The 22,721-nt window shown below is 29.2% G+C and overlaps 1 protein-coding gene across 1 annotated transcript in view; it reads right to left on the reverse strand.

Moving 5' to 3' along the window:
- Positions 1 to 396: 396 nt before the first annotated feature.
- LOC112686043 (cell adhesion molecule 1-like) overlaps positions 397 to 22,721 on the reverse strand; it is a 41,275-nt gene continuing 18,950 nt past the window's right edge. Inside the window, exons 2-6 of the mRNA XM_025558150.1 lie at positions 13,725 to 13,936; positions 12,028 to 12,163; positions 11,027 to 11,160; positions 2,913 to 3,156; positions 397 to 878 (exon numbers count right to left, since the gene is read on the reverse strand). Coding sequence (XP_025413935.1) covers positions 775 to 878; positions 2,913 to 3,156; positions 11,027 to 11,160; positions 12,028 to 12,163; positions 13,725 to 13,936 — 830 coding nt within the window. The 3' untranslated portion in view covers positions 397 to 774. The remainder of the gene's footprint in view (positions 879 to 2,912; positions 3,157 to 11,026; positions 11,161 to 12,027; positions 12,164 to 13,724; positions 13,937 to 22,721) is intronic.

Consider the following 22,721-nt stretch of genomic DNA (forward strand, 5'->3'; position numbering starts at 1 on the left):
GTTTTCCATCATCAATCTTTATTCAGTTAATACTATACGGTACATTTGATTTTAACATCTTATAGTTATCTTTTCACAACTTTTAAATGCATGACATAATCGATACAGTGAACTTATTTGTGACGACATACAAATAAAACACGTAAGTATAACAATGCATAACAATCAAAACATTTATAACTCAATTTTTATTTAAGCAAAAAAAACGAAAACAACTTAATGAAAACACAAACATCATTATAATATAAATTTATATATAATTACACAATGATAGTTTTTTAGCAATGTAAATCAATCTATTTCATAGTAGAATTAATATTATAGTTTAATTTGATAAATATTTAAATGTATTCATGACGGTATGGGTAGCGTAGATAAACAATATTATTATATCTAAATCGACGAAATATATTGATTTTTTTTTTTTTTTTTTACTGTGGAAAACGAGATCGTTACGGTCGTTTGGGCACAGGGTTTTTAACACTTTTTTTTTTTTTTAATTGCGGCCGAAACACAAATCTGTCTTCTCCCGGCACACAAACATTAATAATAACATTAGTTATAATAATATTAATAATAATCGTACACTTAACATTATATATTCAATCGAATTCACAAACTTATAAAATACATAATTATTTATACATACGTTTATTGTTCACGTAAAGTACTTATAAATCGAATACGACCTGCGTATATTATTAGAACATAATTACAGTGCGTCGGAGCGCGTAGATGGTTGTGAGACTATTGCGTGTCCTGCGAACCTTAAAGCTATCTAGACAAGGACAGCGCTATCCGATCGGTTACAAATGTGACCAACACGACTAAAACGGCTCTGGTAACGGACCGGTCGGCTGCATTCGCTTGAGGTCCACCTATAAACATCGCACAATCGTACGAAATAACATTTTGCGTTAGTATTCATGTCGCTAGTGTCACAGTACGGATGGACTCGTTATCGGGGCAAGTGCAAAGGACTGAAGCCCCGCCGAACCGTATCTCGCGCCTGTATAATTCGATACTTCTCGTCTGATCGTTCGAATAACGTACGTGACTCTCCGCAATAGCGATCGCGCGCGTTGATCATCACGATCAATATATATCGCATACCGCAATGATAACGATTAGAACCGATAGTGATGTTAAGATTATACGAATGAAACCCGCTGTATCTCATTGAATCTTTTGAAATGCGTTTCGTTCTTTGGGTGATATACGTATTCATAATTTACAACATAATTTAGAACGTTACGGTGGGACTTTGTGTGGATACTATATGCATTTAAACATGATATTATATAATTTAAGAAAATTTCTACACCGTATAGAAGCGCGTCTTCTATGATTTGGTTTTCTAGGATCTCACCGTCGCATAACCTACTCTCGGAATTCTCCCAGCATCCTAAACGTGATTTAATAATCGACCGTTTCGGTGATCATTGGATTTGTACCTCCGCAACACTTACTTGTATCTATTTTAAAAATAATAAACCTATATGATTTAAATGTTAATTAAATATTCTTAGTTTGAAAATAATTAAAAAATATTTTTTTTTTTTTTTTTATCTCAGTAATTTTAAAATTATATTAATGAAAAACTGTACAACTGCAACAGGTTCTGATTATTTGATCTGAGAAAATTAAATTTTTAAAATTACATTTTGAGTGAAACTAAACATGTATAATAGATTTAAATTGATATTTTAAGCTAAAATAACAATCGAATACAGTAAATACGATGAAATTTCTGTTCACGAACTCTCTGAAAAGCGTAAATCTCAATCTAATATTAAACTTTTTAAACATTTGTTAAAAGGAACGCTTGCACATTTTACTTTCACGATTGCGAACACCCTATTATAACAGATGGCCAATCCCCAATTAAAACTGTCCATTGAAATAGAATTTCCACCGTGTTTCTTTCAAAAAAAAATTCTTGTTAAAATGTTCAACGACTCTACTCCGTAGGTGAATATCTCGTGTTCAAGTTGGGGTAGTAGGGCTGTAAGCATAATATAACAGTTGACACTAGATAATTTATCTGATATTTTTATAAATAAATATTTTGTAGATAAATAAAACAATACTTCTAAGAACAAAAATAATATTACATTTTATTGCACAATCGATAAGTATAATAGAGATAAACAACGTTAGTTTATAAAATATCGCTCATAGACATTTTAGAAGCTTGTAAGTCTGCTATCAGAGGAGAGAAAGAATAAATAAATATAATAAATATAAGCTACCATTACTATTGTTTTGTTGAAATAAAACACACTTTGAATATCATTTATTATTTTCAAAATGTAATTTATTATAAAGAAAATATTTTTGAATGCTCATAGGTACTATTGTTTAAACATCAAAATTTTGAAGCACATAATACGTTTTAAAGATTCCATATTACATTGTTCAAAGTATTTTATTGTGTGCACGGTAGTATATTATTAATTTTTAATTTTTTGCTTTTTACTCATTCGAACTTTTAATTATCCTGCTCAACATCTCATTAAATATATCGATGATAACCAACCCTATTATTTCTATATGCATATCTTGTATTTTTGATAATTTTTTCGCCTTGGTGGATGCCATTTAGAAAGAACATTTTTCACGATTTAAATGAAATCAACGGATACAAATCAGGCACTGGCATACGTATTGTGTAAAACAAATGAAAACCTTATGAGATCGAGGAAACCTATTGTTGAGAACAAGTAATCAGAAAAAATCTAAGCTCGTTAAAATTTAATTTAAAAAAAAAAAAAGTAATGATCGCTATCAAACGGATTTAACGGATTTCTTGTGTACATTGCCGATTCGAGTACTGAATATAAATTGCAATAACGATTTATCCGTATCGAACGGATGGTACAGTGATCGTTATAAAAAAAAAACTGACTCACCCGCTCTCATCACGGTGGTAGGGCTGATCATCTGGGCCAGTCGGGGCGAATCGTCCGTCAGTTCGATGACCGAGTACTTTTTGTACAGCTGAAACTGATTGGACTCGCAACGGACAGTCATGCGGCCGCCTGGAAAGAGCGCGGGCCGGGCAATCGTCTCTAATCGTGATCTGCTGGTCTGAAGCCCGTCCGTTTCGTTAACGGCCCATGATACCGTCTTGATGTACTTGGTCAAATTGTTCACCTGTAACATGTAAACGTGACGATGATTATTCATATTACTATAATTATTGTTATTGTTATAATCGCTGCCATCGACTTTTGTCATTTTTCACGTGACAACTTTATATTTACGTTAACAACTGCTATGGAATCCATATACAAAAACATTAAAGAGTCTCGTTAAAATTAATTATTACAATCGATAGCCGTTAACAATCAAATTGTTAAAACATTTAAAAACTCAATAGATGCACGAAAATATTACTATACGGTATACAATGTTTATATCATGCACAGCAAATAAAATGTATTATGTTTTTCGAATATTGCGTAATTCGTCTTTAGAAGATTGTCTTTTCTTTATAGATCTTAATCATTATTTGATAAATACCAATAGTAATAAGAAATAAAATATTTTTGAAATATATACAACACAATGTTATAGTTTTTTCGGGATCTTCGTTTAAGTGTACACACATCTGTAGTGAAATGTGCTAAATTATTTTCAGGATGGGAGACACTAATTCCCAAATACATTTAATATTGAACTTTAAAAAGGTCGACACCTGAAATTCAGTTTTTCCTCAACTTAAAAACAATTTAAATCATCTATGTTGTTTCCCACGAAAACGATCCCAGTGCGACAATTTATTGTTATTATTATTCAACGACCTAACCATCTGCGAACGATTTAAATACATCAATAACATACCAAAACTGCAGCACATGGATAATGAAGCTTGGTTAAGTTCATGGAAGTATAGTAGGTAATGCTAGATTGTACACAAGTATTATTAAATAACGACTAAGAAAGTAATGACAGTGAAATTATAAGAAAATAGAAATAGAAAAAAAGAGGTTGAGGAGATTTTAATTAGAAATGTATCTTAATTAATAAAAATACTAAAACTCGGTAGGTATAGATGCATACTATTTGAAAATGTTATTTTTTCTTAAATTTTTGTTTGTTAAAAACAATAATTATAACTTAATTTTTATTACGATTTATAATTAGAGGAATTTTAATTATTTTTCAAATACATTAGAATATTATGAATAACAGGTCTATCATGGTATTGAGTATGTCCATTATATATATATATATACCAATAACAACATTGATTTGCGTATTTTTTTACTCACACAGTCTGATAAATTTATAACAAACAGAGGACAAATATTATATTTACGTCAAGTTATTACAAATAAAATTTTTCTTTTCGAATCTTAAGAGTAGTAAAAACTATAAACTTTTACTATAAGGGGTTTAAAATTACCGAAACTTAAATAACTAGAACATTTTCTAAATAAATAGGAATAATAATAAAAAAGTTATCTTCAGTTATTATTCAAAAATAAACCTGTAAGAAAATAGATTCAAATTTAACATAAAAGGCATATTAAATTTACTACATAAACTAAAAAAATATAATCGTTAAACAATAACTATAGGAATATTTTTCTTGATATAAATTACTTAAATATGTATGGATATTATGGTTCATCAACTTAAACCTTTTTAGATTATACCGTTTAGTTTTATCATACAATAAGATCTCCGATGGTCCATTTAGTTCATCTTGAAAATAACTTTAATCGATTTTAAATTGTATTTTTATACATGTAACACTTGTATAATAGACATAATATAAGAACTTCTGAAAAAAAGCATCTTATAAATATTATACTTTGATAATAATACTATCGTTACTATTAATTATATATGCTTATTTTGAGGTAAAGGTATTCAAAGTAATTTAAAATCACAAAATTAAAAAATTTAAATTAGTAAATCATAATCTAATTATATACCTACTACTCGAAACTCATACAACGTGCTTAAATCGACATCACAAATTTACATTACATCACAAATATGGTTCGATATCTATAAAAAACTAATACATACGGTTGTATACGATTAATTTTGCTTAAAGTTAAAGTATTGCTTTTACATTGATTTTGCTTTTGTCTACTAGTTAGCTTGTGGAGATATATAAACTACTTAGAACTCTAATTATGTTCAAATCTCAAAGCGTATAGCCGTATCGAAATCCGTTAGATCTAACCTCAAACCGCTTGTTTACCAAGAAAAACGTCACGTAGTATGTGTATATCTACTATAAATCAGTTCACATGTTGTAATAACCGATGTTATCGATGCAAAATTCTAATGAAATAAATTTATTAAATTTCGATTGTTCCAGTTTGACTTCAGGTATAGTGTAGACATTTTTTTTTTTATTGATATTATTTAATATTAATACATTTTTAATCAACTGTATAATTACGTAAGTGCAATGTTGTACTGAATGAAAATGTAATTTTATTGTTATTTTTTGATAAGAAAGTGTATCCCAATGACAAAAAAAAAAAAAAAAAAAAAAAGAAAGACAAATGGTAATTATTTAATGAAGTACACGTTTTTAAAACGAATAATCGGTAAGAACTAATTAAGTTAAACATTTCGATTAACTGAATAACAATTAAACGTTTTTGTTATAAAAAATTACTTCATCGGCCATATGTAGCGTATAGTGTTTATTTAATATTGTCTCACATAAAATAAATTTCCTTTCACTTTATATGTATTAGCATGTCATCGAGGGTTCGTTATCACATAACAAATCCGGTCATTTATCAATTGTTACGTGCGACTATGTTATACATTTCTGACATAGTACACACTTGGGATTTTCTTCGATTTAGTTGATGAAAACTCGTTGATTTGACCATCTACTCTAGTATACTATATAATTCTTTAATGAGTATCGTTTCATCTGCGAACTGCAAAATAAGTGTGTTGTAATTTTATGATATGCACTGGTGGTTTTCAAATCGTATTTATTGATATTTAAAAAAAAAAAATTAATAATTTAATTTAATTTAAGCATAAAATACGTGCATGAGTTTAGTTTACATTTTATATTAATACAATTAAAATTACAAGTATGATATAGAGTGAAATATAATCTTAAAAGTACTTGGTTATGTTTGCGAAATTGAAAAGGAGAGATCAAAATTGGTAATAAATGTACAACACTGATGTGGTTAATTTAAACCATAATTATTGGAGGAGATAGCTTAATTATATGTGGTATGTTGTCGAGTGAAGCGAGGAGGGACATTTGAAAAAATTAGAGAGAGTAAGTGTAGTGAGTCAATGTCCATTTAATAATTTAGATAAAAATTTAAGGTTAGAAATACAACCAGCCAGTGAATCTAGTTTGAGATGCTACAGTACTAGTAAATAATTATAAAAAGGACATTTAATTCTAAGTACATGACTGACATATTTTAAAAATGTATTTTGTACTTACTCAAGCATTTTTGCGTTTTCATCCCAAATTACAGAACTGTATTCAGGGATAGGCCTAACGAACGACAAGTACAGTGACTTTAGGAAAAATGCTAATTTAAACTCTGTCGTTATGCGTTTAATAAAATATAAGATTTTAAGTGACATACAGTTGCGCTCAATATGTAAGTTTGAACTAAGCGATAACAAAACCAGAGAAAGATTTATGTAGCTATTGCAAAGTTGTTCAATTTAGTTCCTAAATAAAAATTACTTGGGGATTTATGTTGTGTAAAAGCCATATGGTGACATTTAATAATATTGAAATTTAATCCTACTTTTATGATCTATAAAGAAATTCTTCACTTAAACGTATATACAGAATCAAAAAAAGGAAGAAAACAAGTTGACAGAATGATGTTCATTTAGTCCTGCAGTATTATTATGGGATATAATTTTTGGAATAGGATTAGGTGAGCTGTGTTTCCTAACAAAAACCCAAAAATTCTTGAGTTCTTTGTTAAATTACTTTTCAGCATTAAAGATAATTGAAGCTTCTGAAGCACATTTTAGCCTCAAATTTACAGAGTGCCGAAAGGAAGGGAAACTCTCTATAGTGAACTTAGGAACCTGATGATTTAAAGAGCACATATGCTTCTTTCTTTTGGAAAATAAGATCTTTTATGTGTACTTGGAGACCTAAAAAATAACTGGACTTAATAAATGAGGAATAAGGAACGTATTTGATTAAAATTAAATAGAGAGCATCGTATAACGCATAAACAGAGGAGTTTATATCGAGACCAAAAAATGTTATTTACCTGTTAAAGGAAGATAGGTACCTATTGATTTCATAATAGCAACATTTGTTAAATTTCAAGAATTTATGAGTTAAATCAAACGGCATAACCGGTGTCATTATAACATATTTTATACTTAACGCAGGGTGGTAGGAATCAAAAGGGACTAAGGGTTCAATTTCTGGCTCAACACTTTAATCATTAAGATTACATAACATAAAATCCGAAACCAAGTTACGACAACTGAAGACGCTATTGTACTGTGAGAAGCCTGTTAGGCAAATTCTTCATGGACACAGGGAACTCTGAGTTCAATACAGGAACTATACTAGAGACTATTATTATTTACAGACCATATAATTTCAGGCATATTATAACCATCATAGAAGATAAAGGACTAATTCGGATACTGAGAAAAAACGGAATCCATAACAAATACATAAGACTCATATTTTTTTATAATCCTTAAAATATTATGTTTTTATGTCGTTTAAAAAAGACAATATATTCTCTAAATATTCTTTAAAAATATCAAATTTATGATGATTTATGTCTTTAAAAATACAAATATTCTTTCAGTTTTCTGTAAAAAAAAAAAATTTAATTACTTCGTTTAAATTTATCAGTTACTAAATGTTATTATTAATTTGATTTAAAATAACTTTTTTGATGGTTTTAATGCGAATTTTAACCACACGTATATTACCCCTGATATTTAGTGATTAATTTTTAAACAACCTGGAAGGATATAAAACTAACTCATATTTTGAATATTGTATTTGATAATCAATATCATCAATATGCCGCTGTACGTAATACGTGCATGGATGTGCATAAAAATAATGGATGGTATAAATTATTTTCTTTGAAAAAAATTTTAACAAAAATAAAAATGTTTAAAAAATATTCTCAAATATTCTCTAACGTATTGAATATTTCCTAACCCCTAAAATATGCTTTTTTAAGCAAAATACATTTTTTTTTTTTTGTATTCTGTGTTTCAAGAATCGTCAAGATAGCTCACTCCCATTTAACTGCATAGACTATAAATAAATATGTAAAATTATAAAACTCCGACCACTACTCATAAGTAAAGGGATGCGAGAAAAAATAAATAATACAAATAATGTTCTATAAAGAAAAAAAAGGTTTTAGCAAGTAATTTGTGACTGATGACGTATGTAGTGAAAATGTTGTGAATAATCCAGTGTATGATGATTTAAAAAGTTTGAAAAACACTGATGTACAACAACAGGGTTCTCGCAATATAATTGATATTCTAACCATCTTCGTGAAATCGTATAAAGTACTGCGGCGTTATATTTCACAGGTGTATTGCGATTTGTTTTTGAACAATTTAGTTTCACGAAAGTTGCGAAATCCACGAATCATTTTTACCAAGATAAAATAATAAGTCTCTAAAGTTTTTGCGCGTACAGAAAATTAAAATTCACGGTAATGACATACGCGCGCGTACACACAAACACACACACACACACACATACACACTCGTACAATAATCAAAAGCGGAGATATGAGGTTATGTGTTGCAAATTGAGTTTATAACAAACACACTAGATTTCGGTGTATGAACTTGGCTTGGGGATTGTTATGAGTTCATTAGAATAACAATTAGTAATACGTTCTCGTGTGTACGTATACCAGCGAATTGTAAAAGAAAAATATCTCGTAATACGTAATGATAAAAATATAAATGTATATTTCCCACAAAAATGTCGTGTGTAATATTTAAAACCCCTGCTACGATCATTACTTTTTCGAGAATAATTTTATACTTAACAATAAAAAAAAAAAAATTAATAAATACCATTATAGTTTTATAATACACGGTTATGGGTAATTTATTCTGAAATGTTTTACAATGCTCTTTCGGGTACCCGAACTCTGAAAGCAAGCATTTTCTTTTTTCAGTGTAATGTTTTCCTTCAATTGTGATAACTTGTGTAAATATATTCATGGATGTATTCTCCACGAATGTTTACTGCACAATACCGCACCGCGCACGTTTGATCCAACGAACGATTTTCATCAAAACTATACGATTTTTTTATAAGAAAAACTAGCATTTATATTAACGAAGTGACGTGGCGTACCGCGTACATGATCGTTTATATACGTGTACACAAAAATAGTTATCTAACTATTTCGAGTAGTAGTATTTTTTAAAAATAAAAGCTTGTACGATATTATTATTACTTATAATATTGTATATCATTACTATTATTACATAATATTTATACTATTGTATTAAACCATAGTCGTAGACCGCGGTACATATTGCTTTTTAGTAATAAGTTCAGAATCATTTTATTTTATTATGGCTTATCGACTTTTATTCATTTTTATTCTTTAACCTATTATAATAGCCTATCAACCACATATTTATATAAATATTTAAATATAATGCAAAGTATCATTCAACAGTAAATTTATGATTCATACATGTGTATTTTTTAATTATTTCATATTTACACCATTTAATTAATTTTTTCAACACGCAAAAACTAAAAAATAGGTTTACCGTCCCTGGACTAAGCCTATTATTGTTGGTGCAGGCCACTATTTTGCCAATGTTCATGTGCTCATAATATACAAGTATTTTCCGACGACAAATCGATTAGTAAAATATTTATTCGGTAAGGAGTAAACAAAACAATTTAACGATATACTATTGTAAGCATGATTTCGCGTGGGTACATATACGATGTGCACTGGCCCATGAATTTTTTATATTTATTATTTATATTTTATATGCTCTCGCATCCGTATCATGTGCGTTAACGAACAGTGTGGATTATATGGCGTGCATTATTTATATGAAAATAACGCGTGGATATTTGCATAATATTTTTATTATAATAAACGGAAATCGCGTCGTTTTAATAACGTGGTTGAAACCATGCGACAAAGATTTCGACGCGTTTTTATTTATTATTATTCTCATAATTGTCCTTATTTATTTATTTATTACTTTGCGCGATTAAAAAAAAACCTCAATTCCAACGAATCGGTTATTTCAAAGAGAATAATTTTCTATTTATATGTTTTCTATCGCTTATATTATTCTAAAACTGCTCTTTTAACAACTATCGCGAAATTATGATTTTTTTTTCGTAACTAAACACTCTGATAAAGTGACCATACGATAAATTGGAAAATCTGGCTATTCATCTTTCAAATTATACAATAATCTATTTGTAAATAATCAGATATATTTTATCCTTTTTTATAGCTGTATAAATCTGGAACAATATCTTCGGGGCATGATAAAAATTACACGTTGGATCGTTGCAGTATTTTAATATTCATGATTGTCAGGTTCAAATATGTTAACTATTTATTTTTAAACCATACTTTAAGTTTTTTTCTTCTTGACTTGGATGTACATTTTTCGACGTTTTATGACCAATTTAGTAGTATGAAAAAATTGTATTAATTAAACTTAATATATCAGAAAGTTGAGCCGAAATTGATATTTACTATTTTTTGGTTTTTTTTTGCATTTATAATAGAGTTGATATTAAATATTTTTTAACATTAATTATTCCATTTATTGTAACATTAATTTCAGTTATATTTTGTTAAGACCTTTTAATACTTATGCGATTAGAGGTTCCAACTACCCACACACTGTTGGTTTTATCTGTATTCATGTAAATCAATGAAAACAATAAAAATAATTTTACATAATTTTAAACCATATTATACTATCATATATAGGTCTGTATAGGAAAAACGTAGATTTTCCATTTTAGCGGTCTGCCGCAGCTTACCTTTTTGTCGTTTATGAACCACGTGAGGTTGGTAGCGGGAAACGCCGAGTATGATGTACAGTTGATGCTGACCGATTCGTCTTTGCTGTACTTGAGCTTCCCGGCAATCATCAAGGGTGGCGTCTGCGGTTCTTCTGTAAAAAGGAAATCATTTATTGTAAGGCTTTCGATACCTAACACATAAGCCAACGGGAAACCAAGTCATTTTTTACATAGGCGAACATCACTATATTACCCATGCTGAATATCTAATTTTTTTTAGTGGTCATACATGATGGCAGCAATTTCTATTTTTTTATTCTATCCCTACGCGGTCGTCACAACGGTATCGTCATCGAATCTCCGATGTTCCCCACCCCGTACATAATAAAAATCTGTTGGATACAAAAATAACCTCCTGTTGATTTAGGCGTACACGCGCACGATTAACATAATATAATGCTATTCGTACCATATAGTTAAATTTGATATAATAGCACGATAACTACGGAGAAATTCTATGTCTTCACAGGACGTCAAAATTGAACTGAATCGAGTTTTTGATTTAACCATGAATTGATTAAAAAAATTGATTTATTGCAAATAATTTCAACATACGATGATAAGGAATACATGAAAATGGATTTACCCGATAGGGAACAACGTGTATAGTTTGGAATGTAATAAAAATAAATTAAATATCTACCGTTATGGCTGAAAACGTATTGACTTGGAAAAGTCTTTCAAGTTTTTTATTTTTTATCGTATTTATCGTGATTCCGTGCAATGAAATAATTTATTGAAAAATCGTATATTTTTCAGCAATTTTCGCTGTGAACTGTTTACATGATATTATTAACGACTTTAATTGTATACATATTTTAATTTATAATTATGTGCAGCGTTTCATCAAAATTAGATCAGTCCATGGATGTATAACAGTCCATATATGTAATAATACAATAACAAACGTTGACAATACATTTGATACTATTACTGTTCGTCCGGGCAGTGAAGCTTACCGATTATCGTTATGTACGATTCTTTGATCTGCGTGTGAAACAGCGGAGCGTCCGTGGACACCTCGCACTTGTAATGGCCGGACATGTCACGCGGCAAGTTGGTCAACGTGACGGAATGATCATCTGACTCCGACATCTGTGGATGTATACAAGACCGAGGATTATAACAATGGAAAATAATTATTTTAATGTAGGTGAGGGAGTTGAAGCTCGTCCGAGAAATGATCAAACTAACAACAACGGAAAGATCATACGATACGGGTAAATGAAAATTATTTAAAGGAGTGAATTTATGGGAACGAGGGATAAGGATAAAGGCTGTGACGGGTATATTCGAGCAGAGAAGAACCATGTTCAAAAAGAATATTAATGCAACATAAGTACCGACGACGGAGATTAAGATAAGGGCGGCTGGAATGAGGACAAATGTTGTGTGTTGGCGTACAGTAAAAGTTATGGAAGATCGTTAGTTTAGAAAATGTCAAACGAATAATATTATTTGTACAAAAACGTCCGAATAGTGTTCATGGTACTACCAAATGTAGTAGTACCTATTTCGTTTTAAAAATATACTATAACATATATCGTGCGAATACTACATCATGCCACGGCTTTGAATGGTGGTTGTTGAAATTTTATTTCGAAAAAAAAAAAACCGCACCATTATTATTACAATATACGGGAAAACGACCGTTAAATATTAAGCACGCAGTTTTGAATGAAATATCCGATAATTAAATATTTTTACAATACTTTAATAATCCTGAGTAATAACGGTTGACATCTATCAAGGCATTCGAACTCCTAACGCCCATCACCGATGACAATCTGTGGACGAAAATATTTCACTTCACGTTTACGCCTACGGTATGATTTCGGTGATGACGATGATATGTACGAAAAATGTAAAATTATGGAAAAAAACGCACGTGAGACGCCGAAAATTCGTAAGGCGTGCGTCTCGTATTTATATTTTATTTTCTGTAAGCGTGTATGGGTACGAAAACGGTCGTAACTGAAGGTCTGTAAATATCCTTGGGGGACTATATATGTTGGATAAACTTTGTGGCGGTAGCGTGTTATTCGTGTCGGATCCAAACCGTTCGTTATTTGAACTCTATCGAAATGTTGTTCGTAATACTCGAGATTATTTACAATTGTTATTATATTTATTTTTTTACACCACACCGCCGTGTATTGCCATTCACTGGGGAACTTACACACGCGGAGTGTTGACGAGAGACCGATTTTTCGCAATCTTGTCGAAACTATAACATACATAAGTAAATACATCGAACAATTTTTGATTTATACACTTAAACGTCGTCCGATGTTATACATCTATCTACACAGTTGATAAATCAAAAAAAAAACATGAGTTTACCGGTTTCGAATCAAGACGATAATAAACAATAACGTATTAGTATAGTTTCTCTAAAATAAAACAAATCATTTGTACTAACAAAATCGTTTTATAGCACAAAAAAAAAACGATGAACCTGGTGCATCTTTTGTACGCATACATACTTCGACCGAGGACATTGGAATACTATTCTAGATCGTGCGGTTCCACGGTGGCCTTAAATACAACAGCACAAACGCTATATTTGCTAATTTATTTCATTGATCTTTATCCAACTATTGAAATATTACAGGTAAATGAGTTTAATATTGTTAACGTATATGACAACACTTACATCGACCGATGTTCCGCCAGACAACGGGAGAAAGACCCTGGTCGGCGGCGATTCCTTCGGCACGAATCTGTAAAACTCTTGATCGCCAAAGTACCATTTTATCGAGTACAGCGCCACACCGTCTAAATCGTAGTCGCATGACAGCCGTAACGACTCGCCCACTCGGATAGCTTCCGGATTCCAAATACGCACGCCTTTTAGACCGAACACGTCTGTGCAAACAAAAATTAAAACATTATAGTTTTAACACACATATATTAAATTAAAAATAATAATAATAATAATAATAATAGTTCAATAAATAACAAAAATTACAATAATAACAATTAATAAATACATATAATTGATTATATGATCGCTATTGTTATTTTTAGATATTAAAATTAAATGTAATACGTTCTTATTCAATAAGATTAGGTAAATTGAACAGCATTTCTGATTACATTTATTTGAGTTTGTGTACAATACAAATTTTGAATTTGGATGGGTTCGTAAATAATATTCAAATTGCATTTTATATCCTACCGTCTCACCTTTCATTATTTCCGATTTTTAGAGTCTACTGTTTAATGTCATCGTTTCGATGAAACCATAAACTAAATCCGTACTGATATCTAGACTTTTTTAAGTTGCCGATAATTCTAATATTATTAATTAAGAATAATCGACAAATATTATATAATTTTGTGATATTTTCCATTTATTTATGTTTTTTTACTATCATACATAATGTGTTATATATTTTAATGGTTAATCACAATTATTGCGATAAAAATACGTTCGTGTAAAATAAATAATAAAAATAATGATTTTGTGAAAAAAAATTTCAGCTCAATAATACTAGTGAAAACATGTTATGGTACTCCTACAATTAATTAGTTAATAATAATAATAAGATAATAAGTTGATAATTATTTTATTTTTTGTATTTTGAATTGGTTTTCTCTCGTTTCACTCCCTCTTTTCTTTTCCTGTTTGAATTTCAAGAGTGTTACATCTGTTGGTTGAGTCTGACTGGTACGATCTACTGCTGCGGTCGTTCTTGTATGTGATCTGGGAATCAAGGTGGGATGAGGAACTACGTTAATATTGAATCCTTGTGCGATATAAATGCTGAATAACATGTTAACAAAATCACTATGAAAAATGAATCGATTCAACTAAAAATCATGAAACTACTTGTTCATCAAGATGCGATTAAAACTAAATAAAAGCCATTCCATCTATCTTTAAAATTGTATCAGAAATATTATGTTTATTAGTAAACACTATAAAAGTATTGTTTTCAAACACTTTTTGAACATAATTATTTTTTGCTTCTTATGCATTTACAACTATAATTTATTAATAAATAAACTATTATATGTAACATTATTATACATAGGAAAATAAATATTAATTAATTCGTTATAAAAACAAGAATTAATCAATTAAATGCAAAATATCACGTTCAGTGTAAATATAATGTATTTTTCTTTACCGATATGTAAAGTGTCTTAAAACATTAACGGTTTATACTAAAACAATTAATCAGATACTAATAATAAACAGAAATATACTATCAATCATATAGAATCGAGTATATAATACTTAGTTTTATATATTAAAAAAAAAGCAATAAATAGGTGTCTATATATTTCAAAGTATCAATTCTATCATGGATTCAAAATGACCCCGTAGGGAATAAATATTTTCTAGCATACCCTCGAAATACGTCGCTGTGGTGTAAAGTAATGATAGTTTTAAACTTTTAATATTTTAACACTTTTATTGATTGGTTTATTACCTTTAATATTTCCAATAAAACCAACGCGGATATCATAGAATATACTGTAATATAATAATAATAATTATCATATAATAAACTGGACGTGTACTTATTAGGTTTGTAATATTCATCGATTGCGTGATCGACAGATTTTTAATGAAATTTGTTTCTAATACTCTCCATCCAAGGCCGTAACTGGGGGTTCCAGGGGTCCGGACCCCCCCCTCCCCCCCGAAATTTTTTTCCAGTTACGTCCTTGTCTCCATCCAAGGTAAACGTCATGTGTTCGTTACATTTATTCATTTTATTCGGATTTTATGCGATTTTATAACTCTTCTTATCGCGTGCGTCGATTGTATGAGTAATAAAATGTATCGAATACGATGGGAACACGCTTTTCGGGAAGATAAAGCGAAAAAAAATTGATATTATCGCCCTTGGAGTTTTATTATAATACATAATGCCATCGTACTAACATATTTTTACTTTTATGGTTATTTTATTTAAAATTATTATTAATATTATAAATGTATCATAAAAACCATGAAATAAAATTCAATGCGTGCGTCAATTTCGTATAACTACATATTATACGTATCATGCGCTGTAAAAGAATTAAAAGAACGCAACACCCACATGTGTTGTCTCAGTCACGTGTAACATAGCAAATTTTCGTTCAGTTGTTCAGATGTAATGATGCTAGATTTCATATTACAGTAAGCCGAACTATCGTAGGACTTTAAGTAAAGAACATTATCTGTGATTTTTGGTCAGCTTTTTCCAATATTTATAATTTTTAAGGGAGTTATAAAAATATTAAAACATTACAGTATTACAATTAAAACACACCTAACACCAATGAAAAGTGAAAAAATAACAATTCATTTTTTCAATATAAAATCGTATTAAAAATCGAAACGGAAAACGTGTTTTTAATGTCCTTTAAAATTTTTTATCAAAAATCAATTTACGAGCTGTAAGTAAACGACCATCACTGTCATAATATAATATTTGTACGACGCAGAAAGATATTTATTTTTCTTCCGACAAAACTTCGTTTTATCGGTACATATATAACATACTATATAGTTTATTAATTGAATTGTTAATAAATAATTGAAATTTTGACATTGATAAACAACGTTAATAACGTTAACAAGGATGTATTTCCGTTTAATTCATTTCGGCTGTACACACACACATATAGAAACACTACTCGCTCACAGCGGGGTGAATAATTATAATTATTCAATAAATTATTACAATGAAGCGTGGTCAATAGATTTAATGTTTCACGCGTAGTGCTGTATTTGTACACTTTTGGACGAGATATCGAGGGAAAACACTTTTCTCTATGAGGCTTATCCGGTGCAATTGTTAAACGAAAAAATATTACCTGCGCACTTTGCATAGACACTTTATATAATTATATACAAGTATTGATTTTAGAACACAAATATACGCCATCATATTGTTAAAATGTTTACGTACAGTTGGACGCAGCTTCTAGAAGTCATTTATACATCCAATTTGATGATACATATATACATAGATACATAGATACAATATAATCAACCGCAGTTTATGGTCGTTCCTTTTAATAATTGTTGTTTCAGTTATCTTGTTGAATGTAAATGAATACGGTAACGTTTAGTGGCTGCGTCAACGTGGAAGCGCTACCAATTTAAATAATACGGTTGGGTATCTGTACGTTCTAAGATCAATACCTGGCACTGTTGAGGAGTTTTAAGATTATTTTCGCTATTAGCCCGTTATTAAAATACTAATAATACGTTACATGTATCAACGCTTACTTTAATAATATATTAACATGCAGCGTTCGATGTCATGTTCTCGTCACTTAATTGCATAGTATCAATCACGACTATGACACATTAGTGCGATAAACACGCCCCATGATCCGGATAGTACGATAATATTACAAAATTAAAGGTAAATAGCCGTTACTTTAATTTATTTTGATAAAAAATTTGAATCTCATAAAATAAAGTAAATATAAAAATAAAATTAATTTTTCCTTAAGCATTTTATAATAATTAATTTTGTTATTTATATTTGGAATATTTGGTATTAGTGTGTTTCTGATTGAATTATTTTATTTTCTAATTTTGTTTTATTTTAGCTTCAGTTATGAGTACCTACTCCCTGCTATAACTGTAGTCTTAAGCGAATATTTATTTTTTTTTTATAATTTTTTTTAATAGTGGACAAAATTATTATTATTATTACTATAAAATGTTGTGTAGTATATTATTTAATTCATACGATTCACTGCGAGCAGTACCCAATACACATGTTTTCGTTGTACGTGACGGTACGCAACTTATACCCTTATTACTTCGCCGGCGGAAATATTTAAGTTTTCGGAGACACGCGCAGTCATACTACATAATATTAATATCGATTTTATAATGTACATGTACATATGCGTTGGATCGTTTAGACTGGTAACGTGGACGCAGATAACATACGTCGTCATCGTTTGCTCGATGGAACAAAGGTTTTCATCGACAGCAAAAACACAACGACTGTTGATCGGTTTTAACGCAATTTTTTATCTCGTCGAGTGCCAACAATTGCAGCGACGTCCGGCGGGCGCGTCCGCGTAACCAATAACCACCAATATCAACAATATATTATGCAATCAATGGCATTTACGTGTATTGCGCACGCAGCCCTTATGAAACTAATTTTTTGCTCGCACGCGTTCCGGCATGCAGGAATTATTCAAATGACGCTCGGCGGACCGTACGGGTTTTTCAGTCCTCCAAAACCGATCGGCAATAGACGCGTACGCGGATCGGGGACGAGTGACGAGGAGACCGAAAGAAACCTTCACGGATTTTCGATACCGGTCAATGTATATATATATATATGTGTGTGTGTGTGTGTGCGTAAATACGTACACGAGTGTTGTACGCTATAATTGGTTTATTATTATATGTCTAGAGAGAGAGAGAAAGAAAGAGAGAAAAAGAGAGAACCTCAGGACTGGGACACGACCCGTAACAGCTTATGGATTAGTGAACAACGAAACGATAAGCCGTCGTCGCAGGATCTATTATGCTACTAACCTATACGAATTACTGCTACGACAGACTGCGAAAAATCTTTAGATAATTGATCTATTACGATATAACATTAAATAACCGCAGTCGTGTATAGTTACTTTCAGTTAAAGGTCTTGTGTTTTGGTTTTTTTTTAGCACGAGTAATCATAATAATAATAATATATTGCTGTGCGAAGAACGTTGAATATTTATTACAACAGCGTTAGCACGTTTTTAATTTCTTAGAGCTAAATGACTTAAAAAAGAATACATAATTATCCACCTAAATACTATGAAAAGTTAATAAGGTTTATTAAACTAAAACGCTTATATATTGAAACTTCTTCATCAAAAAATAATAAACAACGACCCTAATGAGAAACTTTCGTATCTACTTAAAAAAAACTTTAACGACATGCGTATATCGACTTACTAAGTTGAATTCAACTTTTCGAAATGCTAATCAAAAAAAAAAAAAGTAAAATTATTTGACAAAATCAATTTAAATAAACGAGCTTTAACAAAATTAACATAAATAATTTATTTGATGCTTATTTTACGAGTAAAAAGGTTTGTTAATAGAGAATTAAGTAACTTGTATAATCTGAACATAAATTTAAAACCAGCATTGTTAAAGTAAAATTTATATTTTATCGAAAAACTTGTTCATTAATGTTTCTACGTTATAACTAGGTACTAACTAATATTTGATTATTACCAACAACTATTCTATAATACAACTCAGTGAACAATATAATTACGGTTATTTTGTTACAGTTATTAAGCCTGCTTAAATATTAATTAATTAATTACCAATAAATTAAAAATCCTGAGTCCAAATTTGATATTGACAGTGAAAATTCCATAGTAATTACAAAAATAAATTTACTAACATGATTTTAATTATTACATGTATGATCTAAGAGCTTTGTATACCAAACTTAATTGTTATAATATGTAATATTAGTGATCAATTTTTACATTTATATAGTTAAATAATACTTCAATCTTTAACTAGATTTGAGTTTACAATAACTTTTAAATAATTAGAAAACGATAATTGTTATTTTTTTTTAATAGTAGAAAACGCTATAATTTTAACAAAAACCAAGAAACCCAGTATTTCAAATCAAGATATCTTTCCGCGTCGCTTATAAGTAGTGTTTTAGAAATTGTATTTCGATAAATAAAACTAGTAGTCATCCATTAAATTTTTGAAATTATCTATGTACAGTGCACATTAGTGAAGTTGATTGGCTAAAAAAAAAAAATGGAAAGAGTATACTACAACTACAGACAACGTGTTTTATTAGTAGTTATTAATAGTTTTTTTAATGATCCAAATTGAATAATTATTATAATTTTGATACTGAGAATTATCCATGAAAATATGCAGACAAATTTACCTATAGATTTTGTCTTAACTTTCAAATACATAAAAACCATGAATAATCATTATAATAATAACAAAAGCAACAAATACAACAATACTATAACAACAACAACAGCAGTACGAACGTGAAACAATAATAAAACAAAATTGCAGGCATGTGTGTAATAATATACACGGCGTGGAACATTGAAGTTTGTGTTTAATGTAATTTTACCATAATTCTTGGGGTGTTGGAAGTAAAACAAAAGAGCAAATAATATATTATTATACTACGTATAAAGCAAAGATATACATAAGGGATCAGTGGTTAACCTGAGTATGTATGCATGTGCGTGCGTGAGTACACTTGAGAAAGTTTTCGATATAATATATAAATTATATACGTGTGTGTATGTGCGCATACACGTGGAAAGGGATATCTTTAATCAGTTTTCTTTACGTATTTTACGAACGTTGAGGGCGAGACCGTGAACGAATAATTATTAAAATGATAAATATAATTAGACATCGGATATATAATCAGTCATTTGTACGGAAAATGAATTAGCTTTATATTAAATTTAATATATATTTATAAAAATAGACTTGGATTTTTACGTACTTAAAATTATAGTTAAATTAAGGCATTGATGCACTAAAAAATTAATAAATATGCATTCAAAATATACAGATTAAAATGTATTTTACTTTTAATATTAAAAACTAATTATAATTTATAAGTATTTAATTTTTATTAGCGGTTATTTTTTTTTTTTTTAATATTTTTTTAATATTACTTGGTAATTTACAATTTTGTGTTAATTTTTTTTTTAAATTATCAAACTTGAATCTAAAAATATATGGGACTAACACAATTATACAGTTTATCATTTATCTAGCCGATGATTCAAATTTTTTTTAAAGAAGTTCGAAATGTACTGAAATATGCGTTTACATTTTTACAATCCTATAAATATGCATTTAAAACATAAAATCATAAAATATTCAAAAATATGCAAAATAAAAATAGTAATATTTAATTCAGTAGAAAAAACATGGTATTGAATGAAAATCCGATTTCTAATATTAAATATATTTATATACCTATGAAACAACAGTTCAATAAAAAACTCTCAGTGGGGTGTTTAAAAACAAGTGATATAATTTTACTTTACGTCATTTAGATGAACCTGAGATGAGTGTAACAATATATATGTATATGTATATGCACCCTAACAGTGGTGAGTATATACATAAATAAGAATTCAAGCGGTCCTAATCAAACCATTTAGTATATACGATCGTTTGGAGATAAAGAGGGGTAAAAAGGAAGATAAATTCCATTGAATATAAATGTTATTTTCCTTCACTCTTCAAAAAAAAAAAAAGTTTTCGGAAAAATGTATTTCTTTTATTTTGTTATAATTCTCTGTGGCCCACTGAAGTACCTAGTGAATAATGCAAATTCGAAAAATTGTTAAGTATAAAAGTCAACACAAACGTCGTGGAACTGCAGCTATTGCATTATATATTTTTGAAAAACAAATACAAATACGCATTTAAATCGGTGCTAAACTATTCGAACTATTTCTTATACAATATGTGCTATATGCGTAACATTATCATATTCTTACAAAATTATAAAGTTTACTGCACCACGTGACCTTTTGCAGTAATCATAATAATTGATATATTTATAAAATGTAAATTATTATTTTTAGCAGTATTATAAAAAAAATATTTTTGAATCAAATTTGGAAAAATGTTCATAAATAAAAAACAATTGCTTTTTATTTCGTGTATTTATAACATATTATTAGTGTTGGGATAAATTATAAATATATATATATTTATGCAAGGGCCGTTAAACCATAATTTTTTTTTAAATAAAATTCAATCATTATTTATATAATTAAAATGCGTTGCAAAAAATCGCGAAAAAAGAGATTCAATTATAATTCGTTTGATGAAAAACAAATAAAACGAAAGAAAAACTAAATATTACACAGATATAAAACAAAACAATGATCAAACGTGTTATCCCATTAAACGAGTGGTAGCGGAAACGTCCCTTTGATCGTTAACCGGAAATAACTGATTTTAAAATTCATGAAAATCCAAGCACCAGATCTAATACTCAGTATATAGAACTTAATTGTTATAGCAATTTTGACGAAAAATGCTTAGCAAATATCACGATGCCTTCTAAACTAAATTATGTACATATGTAGTTATGTTTATGTGTACAATTGATGTATAATATTTATGTATAGGAAACATTTGATGTTTAGATGTATACAAAATCGGCATTTATCACGTTATTTTAATTTGAAACCATTCAGCATATTTGTTGATCGCTATTTTTTTACGGTTTCGACGTTTTTTCCGTAGATAACGTCATCCCAAATTGAATAATTGTTTACAATAAATCAAGGTTGAAAGAAAAATATATCTTATCAAAGTACAACCTGGATAGTATACTGTTATATATAGAGTTCATATAAGACAGAAACGTGTCTAAACATTTTTTTTTTTTGATGGGATCAATATATTACTAATATAATTATTAATATATTACTACCACGTATTTCAATTTTATTTATTTTATAAGATAATCATTTTGGTAATAATTATTTTTTCAATATTAGATAGATCAATAATGGATTATATAAATAACCCTAGCTAATGTTTATTATATCAAACTTAAATTGTATAAAAATATTAAACAATACTTTTTTATACATTTTGGGGGGAAGGATTGTTGAACACCCAATTGCCCCTCGGCA

Source organism: Sipha flava, unplaced genomic scaffold (assembly GCF_003268045.1).
Source record: "Sipha flava isolate LNK unplaced genomic scaffold, YSA_version1 107_pilon_pilon, whole genome shotgun sequence".
Taxonomy (NCBI): domain Eukaryota; kingdom Metazoa; phylum Arthropoda; class Insecta; order Hemiptera; family Aphididae; genus Sipha; species Sipha flava.